At 34.3% G+C, this 26,208-nt stretch overlaps 2 protein-coding genes across 6 annotated transcripts; both read left to right on the forward strand.

The window, feature by feature from the left end:
* Positions 1-162: 162 nt before the first annotated feature.
* On the forward strand, positions 163-20,954 carry LOC106756085 (TATA-binding protein-associated factor BTAF1). 5 transcript variants are annotated; one of them, XM_022776846.1, is made up of 31 exons: positions 163-335; positions 1,321-1,329; positions 1,802-1,812; positions 1,896-1,987; positions 2,074-2,168; positions 2,676-2,890; positions 3,394-3,448; positions 4,022-4,103; positions 4,647-4,981; positions 5,328-5,436; positions 5,546-6,140; positions 6,327-6,459; positions 6,655-6,723; positions 7,810-8,021; positions 8,842-9,067; positions 9,201-9,374; positions 10,662-11,087; positions 11,170-11,604; positions 11,735-11,854; positions 11,937-12,401; positions 13,766-14,301; positions 14,675-15,167; positions 15,244-15,312; positions 17,759-17,863; positions 17,944-18,171; positions 18,251-18,514; positions 18,590-18,639; positions 18,827-18,936; positions 19,034-19,116; positions 19,848-20,060; positions 20,443-20,613. In XM_022776846.1, the coding sequence occupies exons 4-31, from the start codon at positions 1,939-1,941 to the stop codon at positions 20,611-20,613; spliced, it is 6,117 nt and encodes a 2,038-aa protein (XP_022632567.1). In that variant the 5' UTR covers positions 163-335; positions 1,321-1,329; positions 1,802-1,812; positions 1,896-1,938. The 5 variants fall into 5 exon arrangements, with proteins under 5 accessions (XP_022632567.1, XP_022632560.1, XP_014493831.1 ...); XM_022776839.1 differs by having other exon boundaries at positions 1,802-1,987; XM_014638345.2 differs by lacking the exon at positions 1,321-1,329.
* Positions 20,955-21,848: 894 nt separating this feature from the next.
* Positions 21,849-24,351, forward strand: LOC106754742 (adenylate kinase, chloroplastic). The gene is made up of 7 exons (XM_014636810.2): positions 21,849-22,081; positions 22,159-22,245; positions 22,366-22,494; positions 22,587-22,721; positions 22,982-23,128; positions 23,283-23,357; positions 23,883-24,351. The coding sequence occupies exons 1-7, from the start codon at positions 21,905-21,907 to the stop codon at positions 23,985-23,987; spliced, it is 855 nt and encodes a 284-aa protein (XP_014492296.1). The 5' UTR covers positions 21,849-21,904; the 3' UTR covers positions 23,988-24,351.
* The last annotated feature ends 1,857 nt before the right edge of the window (positions 24,352-26,208 follow it).

Raw genomic sequence — 26,208 nt, forward strand, 5'->3', positions numbered from 1 at the left:
TAATTTTAATGGTTAACCGAGTACTGATTTGGTTGATAGCAAATCTGGGTCACAAATCGACGACCGGAAACGATGTGCAAAAAATGAGACCAGACATCTTTTATTTATTTTATTTGTCAAAAATAAAAAAACTAGGAACTGCAAAAATAAAAATAAAAAAAGGGAAAATGTGAAAGTGGTTCATAACACACTTTCTCTCGTCCTCTCTCGACTAATCCCTAGCTATTGACGGACTCTCTATCTCGACTCGCTCACTCTGCCGCCTTCTGCTCACCGGCGGTTTTCTCTGCTCCGGCGCCGGAATCCACCGACGATCACTTAGACCGTAGCCTCTGGTTCGTTCTCATTCTCTATCTCTCCTTCCCTCTTCCTTCATCTTGTTCAATTTCGTGTCCGCCGAACCGCGTGATCTATTATTGCTTGCTGTCTGCATTTTGGTACCGAATCAGAAAATAGGTTTTCATTGTTATTTTCTCAATTATCTGGCATTCGAATTCCACATTCAGGGTTGTTGAATCCTTTAACTCTGCATATTACAATGGAGCTTTATCAGCGAATCGAAACTCACGATTTGCTTGTTTTGTTTTGTTTTTCCTTTCATTATTTGCACTCTCACGTTTTCCCCGAGGTATACGCAACTCTTGGCAATCCATTTTTACTCGCACTTGCTTGGTGAACTTGCTCTCTTCTTTTTGCATATAATGACCGTTTAGTCGAGATCACCCTATAATGCAAGAGAGAAAAAACCAAACCATTTTTATGGTGGATGAAATGCACATAAAGGTAGAAGATTCCTAACTGGTGGCTTTGCTAAGAAACCAATTAAGGGCAGCAACAAAAACTAATCTGGCTGCGAGTTGGGCATTTGCTCATGTGTTATTACGTCACTGCTATTAGTGTCACCTCTATTTTATTAAAGAAGAATTTCCTTTCTATTAACAAAGGCTAACATAAAGTACGGTGGGGAGGGTAGCGTCTACTAGCGCAGTTTAAAATTAGAAGCATATAGTAAGCCACAGAAGTTAGAAGTTCTAATGAAGCAATTTAGATAATTTATACTTTTTTGTCAGATTTACCTCGAAAACAACCATTAAGAGAGCACCGAAGCCATGCCACAAACCATATTCTACCCCCATTACAAATTAAGCAGCCAAGGTACGCCTTTGAAGATATAGGCAGTACTTTATGTCCATGTGCTCCATAAAACTGAAACATTTTGACTCAATATTGTGTCTGTATACTTGCTAAAGTCAAATCTCTAACAGTGTTTTATGGGATTATGTTGAAAGCACTAACGCCCGACTGAAATTGCTGCTGCAGAACCCAAAGGTATGGACATGCATAAAGGATGACTCTATCCACGGTCTGGTTGTTGCATGGTTTCTACATTTTAACAATCCTGGGTCGTACTATAATCTCCCTCTGTTTGTATATGGATGTAGGCCCATAGCTTGCCATAGGTTGAACGATACCAGTATTTTTATCACTTATATATCCTTCGTTTATTGTTTGACATGCCTATCTATAACAGAGTCACTCAATGTTAACCAAGATCCTCTACTATATTGTTTTGTGAATTATCCATATTTCCAACAAGTTATTTTGTATTATTCCTATCAAATATTACTATCAGGTAGAGTCCGTAGTTATTTCGAAAATTGCAAATAAAATATTGGCTTTTCCACGATGTTAAGTGTGTCTATTCCTAGGAATTACTACAGAGTGCATGGCTTGATGTTACCAAAGTTATTTATGCCTTTGATAATATTCATATTTAATGGTAACTTATATGTTGATGCAGATTGCTGAAAGGTAGAAAGTACTTTGATGCATTGTTGCAAAAAGGTTCTATCAATGCTTTTATTGGATAGCATATTTTTTGGTTGGTACTGTAGATTATAGGCCAAGGGAGCAAATAAGCATTTGGAATGATTTGCTATGGCCCAGCAGTCATCTAGGCTCCAGCGTTTGCTTACTCTCCTGGACAGTATCCTTCACAATTTCCTTATTTTTACATTTACTTAACCCTTTATTTAGTTTTTTCCTGAATTTTCTTTAACCAAACCTTTAAAGCTGGGTCAACCCAAGCTACAAGGTTGACCGCTGCTCGTCAGATAGGGGACATTGCAAAATCACACCCTCAAGACTTGACCAGTCTTCTCAAGAAGGTATCAGTTTTGCTAATGCTCTATTTATACTATTTTTCTGTAATGTTTCATTATGTACTGTCTTCATTGGTAATGTACTTGTACCTTTTCATCTCTGTCTCTCTGCTATCAAAAACATTTTGTTGGTGGATGACTCTATGTTTAAATATTGAGATATGAAATTTCTTGATCTGCTTGTGATGGTTGAAGCGTTTTGGAATAGTTTTTTGACATGTTTTTTAGCCTCTTTCGTGAAGCAAACGAAATTTGAAGTTCTTAATGTTTTCTTGCTGCTTCTTTTTTATAATAATTTTATTTAAAATAAAATTTCAGCACAAGGTTATGATTGCCTGCTTTTGTAATAAGAGTAGGTTAGTGCTGAAACAACATCTATTAACTTGATTTAATTTGGTTTCAGCGTGTTTTGAAAGCTGTACAAGATAATCATTAAATACTTATGGTTGTTTCTTTTATTTAATGTTGATAACAATAATGGGCATTAACACCCTGTTTTCATGTGATGCTTAGGTTTCTCAATATCTCCGCAGTAAAAATTGGGATACACGAGTTGCAGCTGCTCATGCAATTGGATCAATTGCTGAGAATGTTAAGCACATAAGTTTGACTGAACTTTTCGCTTCTGTTTTATCAAAAATGAGTGAGAATGGGATATCTTGTAGCATTGAGGACCTGTGTGCATGGCCATATTTACAATCAAAAATTACAGGAAGTGCATTCAGAAGGTTGTAAAAAGAATGATTCTTTGACAGTTTTCTTTTGTTGCATAAAAATATTTCTATTTGAGAAAAAGAAGTACAGGTAAGGGGAGTAATCCTTCAACATCAAAGAGAAAAATAATAAAAACAAAAAACAGGCAGTGCTCACCAGGCTGCCCAATTCTTTGCTTATAAAAACTAGAAATATCTTGAAACAGCTGTGGGCTTAATACTGAAGAGAAGAATAAGAAAAATTATATGAAAAAGGTTCAAGGGCTAAAAGACATCTTTAAAACTTGTGGCTTTGTACTTCAGTGTGTTGGACCAAAGAATTGCACTTAAACTGTACAATGCCTGAGTTTTGGGCCAAAGTTTTTACCCAAACCTGTGTTCTAAATTAAAATGCATCTAGGGAGTACCATGAACTGAAAAGTCAAGACTTGATATGGATTGAAAAATAAATTTTTCCTGCTTTTATTATGATGAATACATTTTATTTGGATGATATTAACGTTATCCCTTGATGGCAGCTTTGATATGAACAAGGTGCTTGAATTTGGTGCCTTACTTGCATCAGGGGGCCAGGTAGATCAATATACTCTCCCTCTCTCACAAACAAATTTTTATCACTTGTTGTCAATATGTTAGGATTAGAAAATACCATATTAATTGCTTTCCTTCTTCCAAAAGAATATAATACAGACAGAAGAAATGTAAATGGTCTAGGAGTAAAGACAATAGAAGAAATGTGAAAAAGTACTTCTCTACTTTGTAAAAATTTTATAAATCTAAATCTGTTTCTTCCCTCTAATAATTGATACTAGACTTGATTGTGATCTAAATTTTCAGCAAAAAAGATCAAGCACCAAACTACAGCTTATTTTTGCAAGATACCAAATAATTGCATCCTTCCTTCCAATGATTTTCATAAACTTTTTAGTGATTATTATAATGTGATTACATTATATTGGAATTAGGTGTTTCAAGATACTACATTTGTTATGAAATTATAAAAGAAGTTTTTTATTGCCATCACGTTCTCATAGAGGCAGCCTATAAATGTACTTGTATGTTTTAATTTCAATTCCTTTTGAGGTTTTCTATTGTCTTGATTGCATGTGCAGCTATTGCATAAATATTTTTCTTGTTCCATTTCAGGAATATGATATTGGAAATGATAGTATAAAGAACCCAAAGGAGCGATTGGTTCGACAGAAGCAAAATCTTCGACGTCGTTTAGGTTAGTAAGAATGCCTAATGGTGTAGTGTGCCATTGGCCAGGAAGTGCTATTGAAATGATGACTAATAAATAAGTTGTTGATTGCTAAATTTGTATGGCATATGCTAACTCACTATCTACGCTAGTTAATGTAAATGGACAACTGTTTGAGAAGTTGATTTGGTGACAATTGTATTATGGGACTTTACTAAAGGAGTACCTGCCATATATTTTCAATGCTTTGATGCTCGTTTTACTTTTCCCATCTAAATGAGTTGAAACAAGGCATTAATTTACTTTCTATTCGCTTAGGAGTCTATTTGTTCAAGTGCTTTTTTTAATTTAAAACATGCATAATTATTTGTTGATTATGTTCATATAAAGCTTAAGCATATAAAAATGCAATTGAAGGTCGTTATATAGAAGCTAAAACGAGTAGCTTATTCAAATCACACTCAAAGAAAACTATATTATTGAATTCTGACCTTACCCATGCCAAACTTATAGTAATGCACCCCAAGTTTGTGTGCTCCTGATTCTAGAAGCTCCTCTCAATTAATGTAGGTTTGGATGTCTGTGAACAATTTATGGATATCAGTGATGTAATAAGAGACGAAGATCTTATGGTGTCCAAATCAGACCCACATCTGAATGGGATTGATCGTAGAGTTTTTACTTCTTGTTCTGCACATAACATCCAGAAAATGGTTGCAAACATGGTTCCTAGTGTCAAATCAAAGTGGCCAAGTGCAAGAGAATTGAATCTTTTAAAGCGTAAAGCAAAAATAAACTCAAAGGACCAGACAAAAGGCTGGTGTGAAGATGGAGGTACAGAGGCATCAGGTGCTCAAAATTTGACTCCAAAAGGCACATGTCCTGATTCACTGAACTACAGTAAGGTAGTGTTCTGTTTTTCTCGTCAGTTAAATGATAATTTTTGGCCTCTAGGGCATCCCTCTGATTTCATTGCACTCCTATAGTCATTGGTGGCAGCAAATAATTTATAATAAGTATTATAATTATTAAACTTTTATTGGTTGTTGTTATTGCTATTTGTGGTGCCATCCTATTGTCATTGTTGTATGATGCAACCTTTTACACCTAAACAGGATAACAAGCTTTGGTCTGTTGGTGTCTTGGAAAATGCTATCCTAATCTCTGAATCGTTGATAAACAAGTAGATTCCTTTTTCATCTGGTATGACAATGTATGATTTGGAATTATTTTAATGCATCATTTGTACAGGTATTCATGGATGTGAATCATGACGACGATGGCTTTGAACATGATGGGGATGGGCAATGGCCTTTCCACACTTTTGTTGAGCAACTTATTATAGATATGTTTGATCCTGGTAAACATTTCGCCCTTTGTCACTTTCTGTACTATTTGAAAAAAGAATGTTGATATTTATCTTCTGCTGTATTTTCTTTGAATGCTTATTTATCAAATGCTGTTGGCAGTTTGGGAGGTACGACATGGTAGTGTTATGGCACTGAGAGAGATTTTAGCACATCAAGGTGCTTCTGCTGGTGTATTTAAACCTGACTCACACTTGGGTGGGACCTTGTTTATTGAATTAGAAGACAAAAGTATACCAACCACATTGAAGAGAGAGAGGGAAATTGATTTAAATATGCAAGTTTCAGCTGATGAGTTTGATTCAAACTTGAAGAGGCCCAAACTTGAAGATGTGTCATCACCAACCTTTATGGATAGTGTAATGACTTGCAACAATATTACTTCTGAAACCCTTGGATGCAATTTAACTTTGGATTACGAGAATGGGCAATTTAATGGTAATTCCAATGACATGGATCTGGAGTCTCACTCTGATGGCTCACGTGATGCATGCAAAGAGTCTGCCAGTATAACAGAAGAGAAAGGTCATCTTGATGACAATCAGATGCCCTCCGGAAATCTTATTGCGCTGAGAAATCTTCCTCAGAACTGTGAGCTGATGAACTCTGTTAAAGTGGCTAGAAGTTCCTGGCTTCAAAACTGTGAATTTCTTCAAGATTGTGTGATACGGTTTTTGTGTGTGTTGTCACTTGATCGGTATGATTTTTTTTTTTTTTTTTCTTTTAAGGCATGAACTAGATCCTGCTGAACTTCGTTTTATGTAACTTATTCCAAAGTACTGTAGTTCCATGTCCTATCGATGGCTCTTTTGTTAAATAAATACCTCAAAGCTGTCACTTATTCTGCAAGTTTCTTTATTCATTTTTTGTTATTTTATTTCAGCTTTGGAGATTATGTATCCGATCAGGTTGTTGCTCCAGTGCGTGAAACCTGTGCACAGGCCTTAGGTGCTGCATTTAAGTATATGCATCCCGCACTAGTAAATGAAACATTGAACATATTGTTGAGAATGCAGGTACACATTGTTTAATGCTGCAAATTACTTCCAGTTAGTAATGTAATTTACAATGCTTAAAGATGCATTTTGCTTTTCAGATCATTTCTGTGCTTTTCCTCCCCTTGAAGCAATTTCTTCTTTTGATGGGTTTTGGTTTGTGTTCTCTTAGATTTGTTTTTAATCTTTATGCTTCTGTTGTTGCCTTTTGTTCAGTGTAGGCCAGAATGGGAGATTCGTCATGGCAGTCTTCTTGGTATAAAATATCTGGTTGCTGTGCGGCAGGTGCATATCTGGTTTCTGCCTATTTTCTGCCATTTATATTTGATACTCTCCGTCTCTCTCTATATTGGCACTGTTGTGTCATATTTTATCATGTGCAGTGATTATTTATAAAATACTGTGCATCTAACTATGTTGTTTAAATTTTTCTCGTGCCTCTTTTCTGAGTATAAAAGTTTGTTTCTTGTGAAGACCATCTGCAGTAATGATTTATAAAATATTCTGTATCTAACTATGTTTAATTTTGTTGTTGTCCTGTTGAGTATAAAAGTTTTATTTCTTGTGAAGGCCATCTGGGTTCTTCTTTCCCTGTGTAAATATATTTTGAAAACTATAACCCAGCAAAATGAAAATTAATGACTTTCAAACTATTCTAGCTCAGTACATTTTTTTTTGTGTTTATTGCCAATATCTCAACTAAGAAAATACAAATATTTGGAAGACTTGGGATATGTTTGGGATGATTACTCGAATACAAAAGAACAATAATCCTACTTTTCTTTTCTCAAACTAGATGGTCATGAGCTTATTGTTAGTATGCATTTCTGTTCTACTTGCATGTAGCTGGATATATTGGTGTTTATAGGATTAATAGCAGTTTTTTTTTGTGGTTGTGATATCCATAGAATATGAACAGTAGGGAAAAGACCCTCATCCACTTCAGTAGTAGTTAGTACCGGAGTGGAAAGCCTACACCATTTGTCTCTAAAGAAAAAGTATCTATAACAAGCGTACAACTGATAAAAGGTTGATAAGATTTTGCTGTGTTCATTTTCAATTTGATAGTGATATGTTCTTGCCCTGTCAAGGACATAGGAAATAAACTTCACACTACACTGCTAGAAAAACTTCAGACCAGAGCCCATCTGATTCTCATTTTGGTGTTTTTCTTAATTCAACGGTTGATGACAGTTGTAGGCTTTGAGACCGAACATAACTGGTGTAGCGTGTTGTTCCATTTATGAAAACCTAGTAGTCTTTTCTTCATTGATGTGCTGCTTTGTTTTTTATTTCTTAAAATTTGATAGAGGTTTTGCATTGTTCCTTCTGGCTTTTGTTTTGCCTTGATGTGTCTTCTACTGATGCTAGGAGATGCTGTCTGATTTGCTCGGAGGAGTTCTTCCTGCCTGTAAATCTGGTTTGGAGGACCCAGATGATGATGTCCGGGCAGTTGCTGCTGATGCTTTAATACCTGCTGCATCTGCAATTGTTTCCTTGCAGGATCAAACATTGCATTCAATTGTGATGCTTTTATGGGATATATTGCTTGATTTGGATGATTTAAGTCCGTCCACCAGCAGGTATTTTATTGGCTAAAGTTTGGTAGTTACCTTTACAATCTTAGTTATGGTGTCCCCTTTTATGTAGATATAATGATTATTTGTTTGATTAGTTTTCAATGCGTCACCACTTATAGAGCCACTTGAAAACAATAGATTTTTAAGTGACAAATAAGGAAGATTTTAAAATCTGTTATATTATACTTCATGAGTGCAAGCCTTGGCACAGCAGAAAAGTTATTGCCTAGTGACTTGACTATGGAAGCATAAATTTGCCGTGCCCATACCTATATAGGTGGGAGCTTCCTGCATGGGTCACCTTATGTTATCAGGATTTTACTAAAGCTAACATTTTGGACAATGAAATAGAACGTTTTTGTTTGGTTTCCCCAAACAAGTAACAGTTGTGTCACACGCAAAATGCCTTTCTTCTTTTCATTGCACCCTTATCCAACATTTTTAATCTGCTAGGATTAAACTACTTATTTTAACTTCTGATTTATTTATTTGTGTTTCTTTTTAGTACAATTCTATATTTACTTGCTTGCTGGATATTTTTTGAGGTTTAACTATGCCTTTAGTTTCTGCAAATATGACTGTTTGATGTTCTTGCTAAATTTTGTCAGGTTTGAATCTTTCACATCTATTGATCATTCATCATTAACTATAGTTTGGTTAGCTCTTCAGATTAAGATTACTAGATTATTTTTAGGTGTGCAATTGAATTAAGCAATATATTTATTATTTGATATGAACACATTTATGCCGTGTTTTGTAGAGAGGCCAGACCATTGTTTTACAATGTTTTATTAGTATTAATTTGTTAATTTTATGTTTGCAGTGTAATGAATCTACTGGCAGAAATCTATTCTCAAGAAGATATGTCGCCAAATATGTATGAAGTTTTGAGATTGGGAGACAAGGAAATGGAAAATGGAGGTGGTGGTGGTGGTGGTGATTGCGATGGAGAAGAAAATCCTTATGTGCTTTCAACATTGGCACAACGTTTGTGGCCCTTTATGAGGCATAGTATCACATCTGTTCGCTATTCTGCAATACGGACTTTGGTATATATTTTCTTTCTTGATTTTTTGTGAAAAAAAATGAATTTCATCTTATCAAATGTATTTGTTAAATGGTTTCTTTCTGACAAGAGGTGGTACACGTGTTGATGTCTTGCCATGAATTTTCTATCTTCAGGAGAGGCTACTTGAAGCTGGATATAAAAGAAGCATGTCTGAGTTGTCTGGTGCTTCATTCTGGCCCTCTTCTATATTTGGAGATACCCTTAGAATCGTATTCCAGAATCTGCTATTGGAAACAAATGAAGATATTTTGCAATGTTCTGAGAGAGTTTGGAGTCTCCTTGTTCAGGTATATGAGATTTGATATTGTATGAGGCCTAAAGAAGGTTTATTTCATCTGGTTTCACATTCTGTCAGTTTTTGTGATGGACAAATAAACATATTTTCAGGACTATATGTTGACTGTTAAATGAAATTAGTTTATGTAGTTTCAGAAATCATGTACAGTACTATGTTAAAATAAGTAGTAAAATTACATTCGTGCACATCATGATCATTTATGTTTTCCTCTCTTAGACACTGTTTGGTTTTGAGGGCAGGAATTGAGATGAGAGAAATAAATAAATAAGTTGTAAATAGAGGATGGTTAAGAAATAAGATTGAATATTTAGTTGTTTGGTAGAGTATAAATAAATGAGAAATAAAGAGAGGATTTTGAAAGTTATGTAATTTGATTGGAGGTAAGGATAGAGGCAGAAAGATGAAAACTAGTTTTTTCCCTCCACCTCTTTTTCCTTCTACTATACCGAACAGGGGGTTATAGAAGTTATAATTCTTACCGTAACCAGTTGGTATATGCTATATATGTTATTCTTTTATCCTAGCAACGTAGTCATGTTAGAGCTACTATTGCAACAATCTCTTTCAAGCTAGAGCATATAATAAATCACCTTACCATGTTTCTTAGAACTGTAGCTAATCCTGGACCTCTAGGAGGCTTTGTAAATACATGTGCTAGCTGGATGGTCATTTAAGTTGATAAAGCTACTAAAAATGCACCTTTACATGATATTTCTTGGATTAGACTACAATCCATCTCTATGTGCCTAGTTCTGATAATGGCCTGGTTTATTTGTGCTTATTTTTTTTAAGTGTCTTTTAATAAAATAAACAGATTTCAATTTTTAAATGCGATTAATCTGCTTATTTTAAAGATAGAATTTTTTTCTGTGTTTTTAATAAGCACATTCTGTCTGCATAAATTAGTGTTGTTTTAGAATTGTTTATTTAAAGAACATTTATTTTAAGTTTGAATATATGACTGTAACTTTGGTTGTTTATTGTCTTCTATTTTTTCATCAAAGTATTTTATGTTGAAAGTTTGCTTTGTTTCATGTAAATCTTTCCACTGTTTTATGTATCTTGTCAATCATCGTTGTGGTGTTATAAATGTTTACAGTGGTCCATTATTCTGTAGAATTTTCTGCTCACCTCTTCCCTTGTCTATGCCCTAAAAAGTAATTCCTTAGTCTTCCACCTTAGGTCGTGGTTGTTTAAATTTTACATACCTGTATTGAATTGATATCTCTACTTTCTAATCCAACTAGATGTCTTCCTTATTAATCATTAATCGTAGTGTTCTATGGAGGACTTGGAGATGGCTGCAAGTTCTTACGGGGCTTCTTGGATTGAACTTGCATCTACACCATTTGGCTCAGCATTAGATGCCTCAAAGATGTACTGGCCTGTTGCTTTTCCACGAAAAAGTCAAATTAGAGCAGCTGCTAAAATGAGAGCTGCAAAAATTGAAAATGAATTTGGTATGGAATTTAGTCTTGATTCTATTAAAGGATCTATTCCACAAGATAGAAATGGAGATGTTCCTATGAATTCTGTTAAGATAGTTGTCGGTGCTGATGTGGACACATCTGTTACTCATACCCGAGTAGTTACAGCAACTGCTTTGGGATATTTTGCTTCTAAGCTGCCAGTGGGTTCTTTAAAATATGTGATTGATCCACTATGGAGCTCTCTAACCTCTTTCTCTGGTGTCCAACGCCAGGTAGGTATTTGTGTACAGAAATATACAGCTAACCAAACTTCATCCTTCCCTATCTGTCATTAATTTTTCCTATTGTATTTAGGTTGCATCTATGGTACTTATTTCTTGGTTCAAGGAGATTAAGCTCAATAATTCGTCCAAAAACCTTGATGGTATCCCTGGTGCCCTCAAAGGTTGGTTGCTGGACTTATTAGCATGTTCTGACCCAGCATTCCCAACAAAAGATTCACTTCTTCCTTATGCTGAGCTTTCCAGAACTTATGCAAAGATGCGCAGTGAGGCTGGTCAGTTGCTAAATGTAATCAAGTCTTCTGGTATGTTTGATGAGTTATTGACAGCAACACAAATTGAGTTGGACCGCTTGAGTGTGGATGACGCTATTGGTTTTGCTTCAAAAATTCCAGCTTTGTGTAATGATAGTTCTGCAAATGAGTTCTTGGCAAAGAACATCATGGATGATATTGAATCCTCCAAACAGAGACTCTTGACAACTTCTGGATATTTAAAATGCGTTCAGGTATACTTAAAAATTTATTACTTTGAACTTTCTTGAAGTGGTTCGTATTACATGATTGGTATTTCATGTGTTTTAAGTTGTCGTCAATGATTTTGACTTGCTTATTTATGGTTCATCTCATGATTTGCAGAGCAACTTGCATGTTACAGTCACATCTGCAGTTGCAGCTGCCGTTGTCTGGATGTCTGAATTTCCTACACGACTTACACCAATCATTTTACCTTTGATGGCTTCTATCAGACGAGAGCAGGTGTTGGTTTAGCTTTTTCTGTTTATTTTTTGCTTATTTACATGTTTAATTTATTGATACTTGATAAAATGACAACTTTCAGGAGGAAATACTCCAAATGAAGTCTGCTGAAGCCCTTGCTGAGCTAATGTATCACTGTGTTGCGCGTAAACCTTGCCCCAATGATAAATTAATTAAGAACATATGTAGTTTAACTTGCATGGATCCCTCTGAGACCCCTCAAGCCAAATCCCTTTGTACCATTGAGAGTATTGATGATCAGGGTCTTCTGTCTTTTAGAACTCCTGTTAGCAAACAGAAGTCAAAGGTCCACGTGCTAGCTGGTGAAGATCGTTCCAAGGTGGAGGGATTTTTAAGTAGACGAGGATCTGAGCTATCATTGAGGCTTCTATGTGAAAAGTTTGGTGCGTCATTATTTGATAAGCTTCCCAAGCTGTGGGATTGCCTTACTGAAGTTCTTAAACCTATAGAGGACACCGAGGAAAAGCAAGTTACTGTGTCTATTGAGTCTGTTAGTGATCCTCAGACCTTGATTAACAATATCCAGGTTGGCATTTAAAATTTTATCCATGTTTTTGGTTCATCAAATGTAAGATTTTGCATCACTAGCTGCGAATGAATTAGTTAGACTGCAATATCAGAAAATGGGATAAAATTTCAAAAGATTGTCTTTCTCTCAGCATTTGGATACTGTTTTAATTTTTTCTTGTAATGTAGGATTGAACAGTTGAAGATAAGACACAAATGCAATGGATTTTCTTATTTTTCATAGTATTGCCCCATCTGTAGGCTTTAAATAAAAGACTTACAGATTTATAGTTGTTGAAGATGCTTGTGATTTCAATCAGCAGGAGTATGCATATATGTATATGTGTGTATTAGCAAAAAGTGTATACAAGAAAGATGACAGGACAACTTTAGACTATGGGAACCTGTATCTATTAGACTTTTCAGACTGCCTAAAAGACGTCTTTTATAAAGATTTACAGGACTACTTTTCTGACTGCAGATGGAAGTAGTTAATTCTCAATATTATTTCACTGAGCCGATACAGCTTGTCTTTTCTTAACAAAATTATTTACAAAAGTCATTTCTTGAGACTGAATTAATCTCTCCCCTGTACTTTTTATGTCATAAATTTTCTTTATGCATGCAATTATGTAGAGTATGAAAGCATGTTACAAAATTTTGGTGGTGCCCGTGATTATGTAAACACCAGTGAACCAGAGCATTATGGTGATAGACGTGCAAATATACTAGTTGAGATCTAGGGGGGCTCCAAATGTGCATTTTTTATAAGCACATGCAGAAGAACACTTTTCTGTTAGCTGAATATATTTCATTTTTTTATTGCTGCGTGTGGAGAGCGGTTTGGGTATTGAAATTTCTAAGAACCATGACTATGATTACACCCTTGCCTTAATGAACTGTTGAATTATATCTAGCTTAGGTTGTTTGCTGAATTGAAGTTTTTGAACATTATTTTGGATTCCTAAAGAGGTTGACTAACTAAAATAAGTACGCTGTTGATTATAAATCTATTGAAAAAATTGGCCAAGGGAAAATTCCTTGGAAATATTCGTTGTAAAGAACCTTTCTTCCTTTTGTTGGCATTACTACCTATATGACAAGGTGCAGAAAAAGTTCTAGTAAATTTTTTGGTTACATGTATTGAAACATTCTTAGAAAGTGTTATCTCTCTCTAATTATGTATGCTTGTGTGTTTTATGTTGCAATGCAGTTCAATGGCTTCAAGTAGAAATGTGCCTGTTTGTTGGAGTTATAATACATTTTTTCCATTGATTGTTTACTAGTTCAATAATTCTTCCTCTTGATCCCTATTCATTTCTAACTCGTTTTTAGTGATTGTATATAGTATTCTGCTTAATATACGGCATGGTTTTCTTGTAGGTGGTGCGCTCTGTTGCTCCCGTGTTAAATGAGTTGAAGCCAAAACTTTTGACGCTTCTCCCATGCATCTTCAAATGTGTTCAGCATTCTCATGTTGCTGTTAGATTAGCTGCTTCACGCTGCATCACTTCTCTGGCACAGTCAATGACTGTGAAAGTTATGGGAGCTGTGGTTGAAAATGCTATCCCAATGTTGGAAGATTCATCATCTGTTTATGCTCGACAAGGAGCAGGCATGTTGATTAGTTTTCTAGTTCAGGGGTTGGGTGTAGAGTTGGTCCCTTATGCTCCTTTATTGGTGGTTCCACTTCTGAGGTGTATGAGTGATTGTGATCAGTCTGTCAGACAGAGTGTGACCCATAGTTTTGCTGCTCTTGTTCCTTTACTTCCTTTGGCTCGAGGCCTTCCTCAACCAATTGGACTCGGAGAAGGTGTATCTAGAAATGCAGAAGATTTGCAGTTTTTAGAGCAATTGCTTGACAACTCTCATATTGAAGATTACAAGTTGTGCACTGAATTAAAAGTAACATTGAGGAGGTAAACTGGACTTACTTGGCTAATATTTCTTTGGAGAGGGGACGGTAGTTGAATATTCTATTTTGGAAAGTATGGTTTGATAGTGAAGATGAGTGTTAATTTTTTGCATAACGCCTGTTGTTATGGATTAAAAAAAGAAATTCTGTTTGAAGTCTAGCAAAGATGGCAGTTTGGAAGTGTTGTCATCCGAGACCCCATGCACTCTCCTTCTAATTTCTTTTTTCTCTAGTTACTTTGTTCATTGGAAACGTTTCAAGTATAATTATATTAGTTACATTTTTTCTCTATACCTTTTATATTTTAAAATTTGTCATCTATTAATTTTGCATTTACCTTTTATATTTTATTATTATCGTTGTTCTTGTGTTTTCAGGTATCAGCAGGAAGGCATAAATTGGTTAGCTTTCCTGAAACGTTTCAAGCTCCATGGAATTTTATGTGATGACATGGGACTTGGAAAGACACTTCAAGCATCTGCAATTGTGGCCTCTGATATAGCTGAGCATCGCAGTACAATCGGGAATGAGGATCTTCTGGCATCTTTAATTATCTGCCCATCAACTCTAGTTGGGCACTGGGCCTTTGAGATAGAGAAGTATATTGATGTTTCTGTTATATCTAGTCTTCAATACGTTGGTTCTGCTCAGGAACGAATACTTCTTCGAGATCAGTTCTGTAAGCATAATGTCATTATAACATCATACGATGTTGTGCGTAAAGATGTTGATTTTCTGGGACAGCTACTCTGGAATTACTGCATTTTAGATGAAGGGCATATAATAAAAAATGCCAAGTCTAAAGTTACACTTGCTGTAAAACAGTTGAAAGCCCAACACCGCTTGATATTGAGTGGGACACCTATACAGGTTTGTGATGAGTTTATACCTCATTTAAGTTACATTCTGTCACTACTAATCTGATAAATGTTACCCATTCTTGCAGAATAACATAATGGACTTGTGGTCCCTCTTCGATTTTCTGATGCCAGGCTTTCTCGGAACTGAGAGACAGGTACCTTTTTTGCTGATTATTATTATATTTTATGTTGTTACAATAATATACTGCAACACATGCTTGGTTATTGTTATAATTGGAGAACATGATATATTTGGTATGTTAGGGTCTATTGTTTTTCTGCTTGTCATTATAATTCATGTTGTTACAATATTACAGCCGCAACCCTTGATTGTTTTTGTTATAATTTTGGAAACATGGTACATTTGGTATACTAGGGTCTGAAGCTTTTAGCTGCTTGTCATGATAATTCATGTTGTTACAATCTTATACTGCAACCCATGATTGGTTTTCGTTATAATTTGGAACCATGATACATTTGGTGTGTTCAGGTCATGTAACCATGTGCAGGTCAGAATCATGTGCAGTTCTTATACAAGTTGATATAGTTGACTGATAAGCATCTAAGCATTTGGTGAGCCCACTTTCAAAAAGCCAACTTTTAAGGGGGAGAACTAAACAGTTAAATACTACGTGCTGAGCGTCACATACTACTTGATGTGTGACATAGGCATTCACTAATTACGTGAGTCTCTATTATAGCACCACCCTTAAGAGCCAATGTTTTGGCTGCTTTCATCCTATGATGCCTTACTGAGTGACGCATCACAAACTTCCTTGTTGGTCAAAATTACCTATTTGTAGCCCTCTCTGAGATACAAGCAGTTCCGATACTAATTGATAAATACCCAAGTACGTCGGGAACCCACCCTCAAAAGCTATAGCCATTAAGGGCAATGATCAAATGCTTCACCAAACTTTCTATATTACTTGACTTGGGACTTAGACATCTCATAATACCAAATCCCTATGATTGACCAAATGAATTATCCCTTGACATTATTTGAATGCTTGTGTTGAAGATTTCACGTTGATTAGATATATGACTAAATTATATAGTATATAAATTAATAAAATCTCACTTTACAAGTCGATTTTGTAGGATTGAGTTAGGTTTAAACTCATCTTTGGTTAAGATCTATCTTCGCGAGGTTTGATAGGCCTATATCCCACTATGAATCCATATGCAAATATCTAGTTCTTTACTCAGGATGTCTAGTTCTCAGTATGAGGGTTAAAAATTCCATATCAATTAATATTGCTAAATTATACAAACTATTTTTGTAGGGTTGAATTAGACTTAAAGACTACTTTTTAAGAGCTTGTTTAGATTAGCTCAAGTTGCACTTAAAAAATATTTCCCAGCTTAGTTTACTGTTTCAAACCCTCTTCTGGGTTTAATTTTTTGGGGGGTACTGGCTTTGGAGGCAACATTTTTTATTCCATTGTCTATTAATTGCTACGTGATAGAAGTGAACATGTCATTACATGTCCTCAACCGAAACCTAGCTGGAATGTCATTGACCACAATGCCATTCATGCTTTTAATGAAATCTAGTATTACTAAATATGTTATGAATAAGTCTTTTTTTCATTATACTTGAATCAGATTATAATCCAAATGGATGCACAAGATTTGGGTGAGAAACTAGCTTGGGAGATGTTTTCTCTGCTCTCATAATATTGTACATAGGTTTCCCTTAGTTAGGAAGAGAATATTACTCTACGGGATTTCAACCTTATTTCCCTAAATATCTACAACTTAAAAAGGAGTAATGACAATAAATAGTCCTCTTATATCACTTAATATATCTCAAAAGTCTAACCTGAGTATCCTAATGTCTATCATATGGGGAATGAAGTTTACTAACCATGCTTAACAAAATAAGGGGGATCCCTTAATATATCTCAAAAGTCTAACCTGAGTATCCTAATGACTATCACATGGGGAATGAAGAAGTTTACTAACCATGCTTAGCAAAATAAATGTCTGGTGTTGTTCTAGATAAGTAATTTAGCTTCCTAACCAACCTTCAATATCTCCCTGGTTTAGAATAGGATTCTTTTGGCATAGTAGAATCTGGATGTACAAATATCAATTGATCATATCCAACATACCAATTTCTTGTATAATATTGTGCACATTTCCTGAGACATGACTTCCGTTGAAGGATCGTTAATTCCAAAGATGCTTGCCTTACCAATTATTTATAATTAAATGAAAGCGTGATGCGGTAGTGGGCCTCTTCAGTGTTCATACCTGAATCCCTACAGTATCTGTGGGGTTTTATGGATAGAATATCACCATTCTTGGGCCTCTCTACTTAGCCGTTTAATCATTTGCATTGATTTGGTACTTGACATTGGCTTTGTCCTTTTTGGTACCAAAGAGCCATATAACCAATGTACCATAAAACAATGTTCATTCAAATTTGTAAATTTCCCTCATGATATTGTGTCCGTTTATCATATTTAGTTGAGTTTCTTTAGCATATTTTAGCCATCTAGTACCTTTTTTTTTTAATGTTAGTACTTTATCTACCAAGCACCAATGCATTTGATTTTTTAATTGTTTTCACAATATTTAATGTGGCTTTAACAGTTCCAAGCTGCATATGGAAAACCACTTTTAGCTGCAAGAGATCCAAAATGCTCTGCTAAGGATGCTGAAGCAGGAGTACTGGCTATGGAGGCATTGCATAAGCAGGTGATTTTCTCTTTTATCATTATTGAACTACAATTGTTTTTTTTTTTTGCGTTCTAATTGGATGTACTTTTGTCCTCTAGGTAATGCCTTTCCTCCTTCGTAGAACAAAGGATGAAGTCTTGTCTGATCTGCCAGAGAAAATAATTCAAGACAGATACTGTGATTTGAGCCCTGTACAATATAAACTTTACGAGCAGTTTTCTGGTTCTCGTGTAAAACAAGAAATGTCATCTATTGTAACGACAAATGAGTCTGCTGCACCAGAAGGAAGTGGCACTTCTACTAAAGCGTCTTCACATGTCTTCCAGGCAATTATATTTCTTCAATTATTAGTGAATTACTGTCCCTTCTATTTTTTAACACCCAGAAATACATTCCATGTTCCAGGCACTCCAATATTTGCTTAAACTCTGTAGTCATCCATTGCTTGTCACTGGTGAGAAGATTCCAGATTCACTTTCTCCCATCCTCTTAGAACTGTTTCCTGCTGGCTCTGATATTGTTTCAGAACTTCACAAACTCCATCACTCCCCAAAATTAGTTGCTCTTCATGAGATTCTTGAAGAATGTGGAATTGGAGTTGATAATTCAGGTTCTGAGGGTGCAGTTAACGTTGGGCAGCATAGGGTCTTGATATTTGCTCAACATAAGGTGATGGTTACGGTTTAGTTGGAGCTACCTTTTTTGTAAAGATTAATAAATGATTTACTGACTGTTTATTTGCAGGCTTTCCTGGATATAATTGAAAGAGATTTGTTTCAGACACACATGAAAAGGTTAGTTCCTGGACCTAGTCATCCACCTAATAAATTTATGGTTTGGATTCCCATGCTTTTTTCATTGCATTGAATGATTTTTTTTGGTTATTGAACAGTTGCTGCTTGTTTATGCATGGAAATAATATTATTTTATATGGATGTATTTTATTCAGAGTTTTCATCTTGCGTATTTCTTGTGTCACAGTGTCACATATTTGCGGTTGGATGGATCAGTTGCATCGGAAAAGCGATTTGAAATTGTCAAAGCTTTCAATTCAGACCCTACCATTGATGTTTTACTGCTTACAACACATGGTAAAGTTTTTGGGTACACCTTAATCGATCTAACCATTTATTTTTCTTGTAGTTGTAGCTTAATATTTGGAAATTATATGAAATTCTCCATCTGCAGTCGGTGGGCTTGGTTTGAACCTGACATCTGCAGATACCCTTGTTTTTGTGGAGCATGACTGGAATCCAATGCGTGATCATCAGGTAATCATGATCCATTTGGTGATTTATTTGGGTTTTCTTTTTCAGATCAAGACAGTTCTAATTGTCAGCATAGAATTTATATTAGCTGTAAAATTGGATTTCTTTCGACAGATTTTAATCAGGTTTTTCAGATTCAACTCTAATTGTACGTACTAGATAGTGACAATGTCACCTGTGTCTAGCTTTAGAGGCTTGTTTAAGATTATATTGTGAAAAATTCTTTTTTTTTTAATGAAAAAATTCTATTTGAAGTTGTTTTTAGCCAACTTTTGTCCAAAAGAGCAGGGTCCAAAAGTAATCCAATTGCAAATTTGTTCTGGAAGCAAATAGCAATAATAGCTTTTGAACATAATCACTTGTGATTGATGAGAGATAGTACGGGGTTAGATAGGATACTATTTTTTAAGAAAAAAAATATTAATTCCTTGTTAATGAAAAAAGGTAAAAATCTTGTTCGTGTATGGTTTCTGAGAGAAAAATATATTTATATTAATAATATACTTGAAAACCTAAAAATTACTTTTATAAATAAAAGGGTTTTCACATTTATGGCCGCCACATGCCAAATGTTTTCTATTTCTATAGAATCTCTGAAAAAGAAAATGGTTTATTTTGCGTGGCTTTCTATATTTAATGCCTAACAGCATGGAGCTTTTGTAATCTTGCTTTCGATAGGATGAAATTTCTAATTTTTTTTTTGTAATGTTACTGGTTATATTAATAACCTACAGGCTATGGATAGAGCACACAGGTTAGGTCAGAAAAAAGTAGTCAATGTCCATCGGCTAATAATGCGTGGTACTTTGGAAGAGAAAGTTATGAGTCTACAAAGATTCAAAGTGTCAGTGGCTAATGCTGTTATTAATGCTGAAAATGCTAGTATGAAAACAATGAATACAGATCAGTTGCTTGATTTATTTGCATCGGCAGAAACCTCCAAAAAGGTATGACTACTTGTTTTTAGCTAGTCTGGTATACTCTAAATGCAGAATAGTAGATTTTGAATGAGTATGACTGGGTCAGTTATTTGGTGAAATGAAGATTGAGCACTATTATGTGCTTTTATTGTGTTTTTCTATGTGATATATGCATTTCCTTGCAATTTTATGTTGCTAGAAGGTTAGCGTCACTTTATTTTATGGGTGGGGGCTTCTGTCTCTGGCTAGGGTGATGGAATTTGTATGCAACATTCTTGTGAGGGTTGAACCATTGTAATTTGGGAGAACTCCCTGATATACCAAAGAACATGTTTTTTTTGTTATTTGGGTGAATAGTAATTTACCTTAGTTTTTTTTTTTCTGATGTTTTGGACTTGATCATTTATAGGGTGCTAATGCTGTAAAGAGTTCAGAGAACAACTCTGATGGAGACGCTAAATTAGTAGGCAGTGGGAAGAGATTGAAATCGATACTTGGCGGGTTGGAGGAGCTATGGGATCAATCACAATATACAGAGGAGTACAATCTGAGTCAATTTTTAGCGAGGCTTAATGGCTAATACCCCAGATTCATTTCAGAGTCAGTGTACATATCCAAGAGTACAAATTTTGACATTGTAACATCATTTTTTTCTCCCCCATGCCCTTCAGTCATTTTTTGTCGTCACTTTTTGTACACCCCAATTCTGGTATCTGCTCGTGTGCATGCAGACCAGGTAAATCAGAGTCTGTATTTACAGGGCATTGAGGATAGCGAGGTTTGAGTGGCTGGTGGTGATATGTAGAGAAAAGTACCAGTGATGGCTTCAGGAGGGATGGAATAACATTTTTTGGATTTTGTATATATACACAGTCAATCCTAATTATAGTTATAATCGTTTCTAACATGAAATGATTTTCATTTTGCAATGTTCATTGGAAAGCTAGAAATACAAAATTACCAATACCTCAAATCTGCTATCGTCGTTATATGCTATAAGCCATTGGAGACAGCTACGGAAACGCATTTTTATTTGTGAAGAATTGCTTAGTTTGGATGATTTTTCGGCCAGTGAGTTAAAATGGAATAAGTGACGGGTACAATTAAGTTATCCTTTTTGGTGCTTTGAAAGATTAAAATTACCTAGTTTTGGGTTATTAAAATATGGAAGAGCAAGACCAAAAGCAATAATTATAGATTTTATCAAGTTGGGTATCGGATTCTTGTTCTCTCTCTCTCTCTCTCTCTCTCTCTCTCCCATTCGTTTAAACTTTAAACTGATTTGGAAAAAATTACCAATTTTAATTCTACTGCTTGACTGCATTATGGTTTATATAAAAAAAGTCTGTAATTTGTAGTGGAGGTGAGTTAAATTTTATAAAGCTTGAATTTGGTTAATATCTTAAATTCAAGATTTGAGGTGTTTACCTGCGAGAGTGTTCTCCATTAGTCTGATTGAAAAATGATTAGCAAACGGTTACTATTTTTTTATTTTGTAAGATTTTGAGTTGATTTATTTAAAAATAACCTTTTCTTCCTCAGCTTCATGTACTGTAAGGCATCTTGGACGAATGGGATTGTTTGAAATGTCCGTTTGGACCCAAAACTAAGACATCCAAACATAGATGTGAATAACTTATATCACTGTTAAAAAAATGATTTACATAATGTTTAAATTTATGCATTGATTACAAGGAAAAAAGGATTGATAGAAATATAAAATTGGCAAGTGTCTTTTGGTAGGTGGATGGCGGCTTGTGTAAAACGGAAGGGTAAATTAGGAAATATGAAAATAAAAAGTAAAAATAAGCTTATATCATATATGAGATGAAGGAGGTGATATCGAAAGGCAGAGAGAGAGAGAGAGAGAGATGGGTTGCATCGTGAATCTCAACGGCGCAGCAGCCGCATCACTTCGTTTGCCCACTCCTACTGAAGGCGACAAGAAGGAGCGTGGATTTTGTTGTTTTCCCCGACGCCACCGTCGCCATCATCAGTTCCGACCTCCTTCCGCTCCAACCGCCACCAATTCCCGTTCCCATTCTCTGGTTCGTATCTTCATTTTTCCTTCTATCATTCATTCTATTTGATTGGATTCACAATTCACCATCATACACACAAACAGACCGTCACCAATGAAGCGCTCAATGTTATGATTTCTGGAGCTCCCGCTTCTGGCAAAGGCACCCAGTGCCACCTCATCGCCGACAAGGTTACTTCCTTTTTCTTTCTACTGCTTTACTAATGCATGCACTAACACATAACATAACCTTCTTTTTAGTTTTCCTTCAAATATTCTCATTCCTTTAATTCATCTAAATTATATACGCAGTACGGTTTGGTGCATATTGCTGCTGGAGATTTACTTAGGGCAGAAATTGCCACAGGAAGTGAAAATGGAAAGCGAGCCAAGCAGTATATGGAGCAGGGGCAGTTGGTCCCTGACGAAATTGTTGTCATGGTATGTAATCTTTGTAATCCAATCATACCTTTTCTCTTCAGTTCATTCTTGTTCTCTACTCTTTCTCTTACCCTCCATTTCTTATGCTATAGATGGTCAAGGATCGTCTCTTGAAACCAGATTCTAAAGAACGTGGTTGGCTTTTGGATGGTTATCCCAGGAGCTTGTCTCAGGCCACTGCACTTAAGGGATTTGGGTTTGAGCCTCATACTTTTCTTCTTCTGGAGGTAAACATTTTGTTGTTTTCCTTTTAACTTTTCTACCTCTCATAACCCAATTTATTTTTTCATAAACCAATTGGGTGATATTAGAAAAAGGAAGCCAAAGGAATTTTAATAGTGATACTCAGCGAAATTCTGTCATAATTCCCAAGATGATATATTATGATGCTGGAGACCCCTGTATTGTCGCTATAAAAATCAATACCATTGGTCTTAAATGCAGAAGTCAAAGTAGCTTTTCTTATCTTTTACTTTTGATTTTTCAGGTTTCTGAAGATGTGCTTGTGGAAAGAGTAGTTGGACGGAGACTAGATCCTGTTACTGGGAAGATATATCACTTGAAGTATTCTCCTCCAGAGACAGAAGAAATAGCTGCAAGGCTTACCCAACGCTTTGATGATACTGAAGAAAAGGCAAGAATATATCCCTAGTCTGTTTTTTTTTTTTCTTCTGAAAAGATATCAATTCTTTTTTTTTTTAGATTATTTGTTTTATACCTAGACTCACATGTAGATTATAATTGTGTCCAATTGAATGTTCTTTACCATTGTCGTTTGCATGACTTAGGTGAAGTTGCGATTGAACACCCATCATCAAAATGTGGAGTCCGTCCTTGCCCTTTATAAAGATATAACTGTTAAGGTATGCCTATAAACTCTTTCTTTCATGTGCGCATGTGCTTGTGCAACAACAAACATATGGCACAAGCAATCCTGTTCAACATCTGTGGAGTGGACATCATTTATTTCCCTATTTATCATTTTTTTAGTGGATAATCCATCCAGCACCGTATAAAACATGGATATCCACAATTGCATACTTGTTCTTGTGGATTAGATGCCAAGTGTATCTTCTTAGCATGAATCAAAAGAAAAAAAAATGGACTTTGTTTATTGAGTTAAACAATAGTTAGTAATATAAAACATTTGATGTATTCTGAAAGTAGAACAGTTACATTGGTTGATAGATGCTTGATGCTTAGTTACTTTAAACTTGGATGTTGTGTTTCTTCAAGTGTTATTAGTGGCTGGTTTCGGTCAGTTTATTTTGTATTCAAGAAGTTTCTAATAACGCAAAAGCTAAGATATTGGAGAAAATATAGTTTGGATAGGTTCCGCTCGGTATAGTCGGGTGAGGCCCACTTAAAGCTACTTTTTTTGTCTTCAGATTAATGGAAATGTCTCAAAGGAGGAAGTATTTGCTCAAATTGATAGTGTACTGACAAGTCTTGTAGAGCAAAGGAAGGCTGCTTCAGGATCTGTGGCAGCATAGAAATCCATCTTTTGGCTTTTTGGTATAGCATGGAGCGTTGCTGGTGATAGTGGATTCGAAGCTATTTATTTAGTCATAAGAGTCTTCATTCAATTTCTCGTGAAGATTATCTCACGGCTTTATACCCCTCCATTTGGAAAGCAGTGTGATGATTGGTTTGGACCATGAACGAGGACCTGTGGCAGTGTAGTGCGCAGAATATTTTCCAAGTTTTTTTTTTTTGAGAAATGATTACCATAAAATCGATTTTATGTGATGGCTAGCTTATAAATGGAGGATTTTGTGAATTATCATTTGCTGGCTCCTGTCGACTCTTGGTCGGTATGTGTTGTTCTTTACATTTTCTGTACATTATTCGTTGGTATGTGTTGTTCTTTACATTTTCTGTACATTATTCGTTGATAAATGAAAATCATATATTCGATCTTTCGAAAAGGGAAATGACCTATTCTATGTTCTTGATTATATAGTTTACTTTAATGTTGTAACAGTGTCGTGGATGTGAAGATTAATACTAAAATGGTGTAACGTATTAACTGCTAGTATTGCACAAGAGAATGGAGGTACCTTTTTCAACCTGTTGTTCATAAACATCTTAAGGTCTTCTTGCTGATTCATATATTTCTTAAAGAAACAAAAAACAGGTGTATAGGTATAATGATGTAATTCCAGTAATTGTCGTACAAAAAAGTATTAATTTTGGTATTCATGGTGTTTATCCTCTGAAAAAAAAAATTCTAATGATTATTAGTTCTTCACTTTAGAGTTTTCTTTCCTATAATTTTTAAAGTATTCAATTTTAGGCTTTGTTTGGATTGGTGGAAAAGGTAAGGAAAAAAAGGAAAGGAAGATTGTTGAATGGGGGAGAAAGTGAGTGAAAGAAAAGTTCTTAGGAGACTTGATTAATGTGATGCAATAACTTTGATTATATATTAATATATTTAGAAAATAAATGGTAAAATAGGTTTTAAAAAAAGATTTAATGTAAAAAGAATTCACAAAAATATAATTAAAGTTAAATTAAAATACAAAATTATTGCAAATTTTAATCAATAAAAAATATTTTTCACAATAAACATATTAAAATAAGTTACCAAAATATTTAATTTATGAGTTTATATTATTAATTATTTTATTTTGTAATTATTGTTTTTAATATAATACTAAAATATTTTATAAATATTTATTATATGTTGACAATTTTTTCCATTTCACGTTTCGAATAAAAGTTATTTTAAATTAAAATAATTATTTTATTGTTTTTTAAATTTAATTATTTTTTTAATAATTAAGTCACTTACAAAATAAATAAAATTTATCATGATAAAAATTGTAAAATTCATTTTATTTAATTTTATAATAATAATAATAATTTTGTTAGTTTTTATTATCATATAATATATATTTTTACTAGTTTCTATTCTTATTTATGTATTATTTTTATATTAGAATAAAGGAAAAGATATATTTTAATTTTAATCTATTACACTTTTTATAATCGATTATGCGTGTTTGTTTATAAAGTAAAAATTAATAAAATATTTATAGAAAAGTGACTTTTCTGCATATAAGGATGAAAGTCTGGTGTAGAACTTATCATCACTTTCCAAAGTTCTACATTTCGTTTTTTGGGTTTCATTTTGATCAACGAATAAAACAGGATAGGAAAAAAAAATAAAATGTATAACAAAAATTAATATATATATATATATATATATATATATATATATATATATATATATATATATATATTATTAGACAATGCACGTCTTATTAGAGTTGAGAATAAAAGTTTTTTAGATGATATTAAAATTACTTAAAATTTATCTTATTAAATTTTATTAGGTTTACCTTTTAGTTCATTTTAAAGTTCTTTTCAGTTATACATTTGAGATATATGACCTTTGGTGTAAAAGGATGCCTTAAAGATCTTAAATCACTAGAGATAAAGTCAACATAAATCTTATTTTATTATATTAGAATAATTAAATTGTATTTAATTATTCTAATATATCATATACATATTCTAATTATTATAAATAAGTAATATTTTTTTTTACATATTAAAAATGTTGAAGTAGAAATTATTTGTTTTTAACAAGATACAGAATCCAAAATTTAAAATCTTCTAGAGACAAAAACATATAATTAACCTTTTTTTATAAATTTATTATTCTCAACCATTGTTTGTTTTGCAATTTTTATTGGAATAAATGTAAAC

The sequence above is a fragment of the Vigna radiata genome, chromosome 2 (genome assembly GCF_000741045.1).
Source record: "Vigna radiata var. radiata cultivar VC1973A chromosome 2, Vradiata_ver6, whole genome shotgun sequence".
NCBI lineage: Eukaryota > Viridiplantae > Streptophyta > Magnoliopsida > Fabales > Fabaceae > Vigna > Vigna radiata.

What these genes read in the sequence shown, in the direction of transcription:
- LOC106756085 (XM_022776836.1), top strand. Translation starts at nt 1,939, where the DNA reads ATGGCCCAGCAGTCATCTAGGCTCCAGCGTTTGCTTACTCTCCTGGAC. An exon ending in ATTCACTGAACTACAGTAAG is followed by an intron (nt 4,982 to 5,327) that starts GTAGTGTTCTGT and finishes TCATTTGTACAG; the next exon opens with GTATTCATGGATGTGAATCA. An exon ending in ATCTGGTTGCTGTGCGGCAG is followed by an intron (nt 6,724 to 7,809) that starts GTGCATATCTGG and finishes TACTGATGCTAG; the next exon opens with GAGATGCTGTCTGATTTGCT.
- LOC106754742 (XM_014636810.2), top strand. Translation starts at nt 21,905, where the DNA reads ATGGGTTGCATCGTGAATCTCAACGGCGCAGCAGCCGCATCACTTCGT. An exon ending in CTGACGAAATTGTTGTCATG is followed by an intron (nt 22,495 to 22,586) that starts GTATGTAATCTT and finishes CTTATGCTATAG; the next exon opens with ATGGTCAAGGATCGTCTCTT. An exon ending in ATAAAGATATAACTGTTAAG is followed by an intron (nt 23,358 to 23,882) that starts GTATGCCTATAA and finishes TTTTGTCTTCAG; the next exon opens with ATTAATGGAAATGTCTCAAA.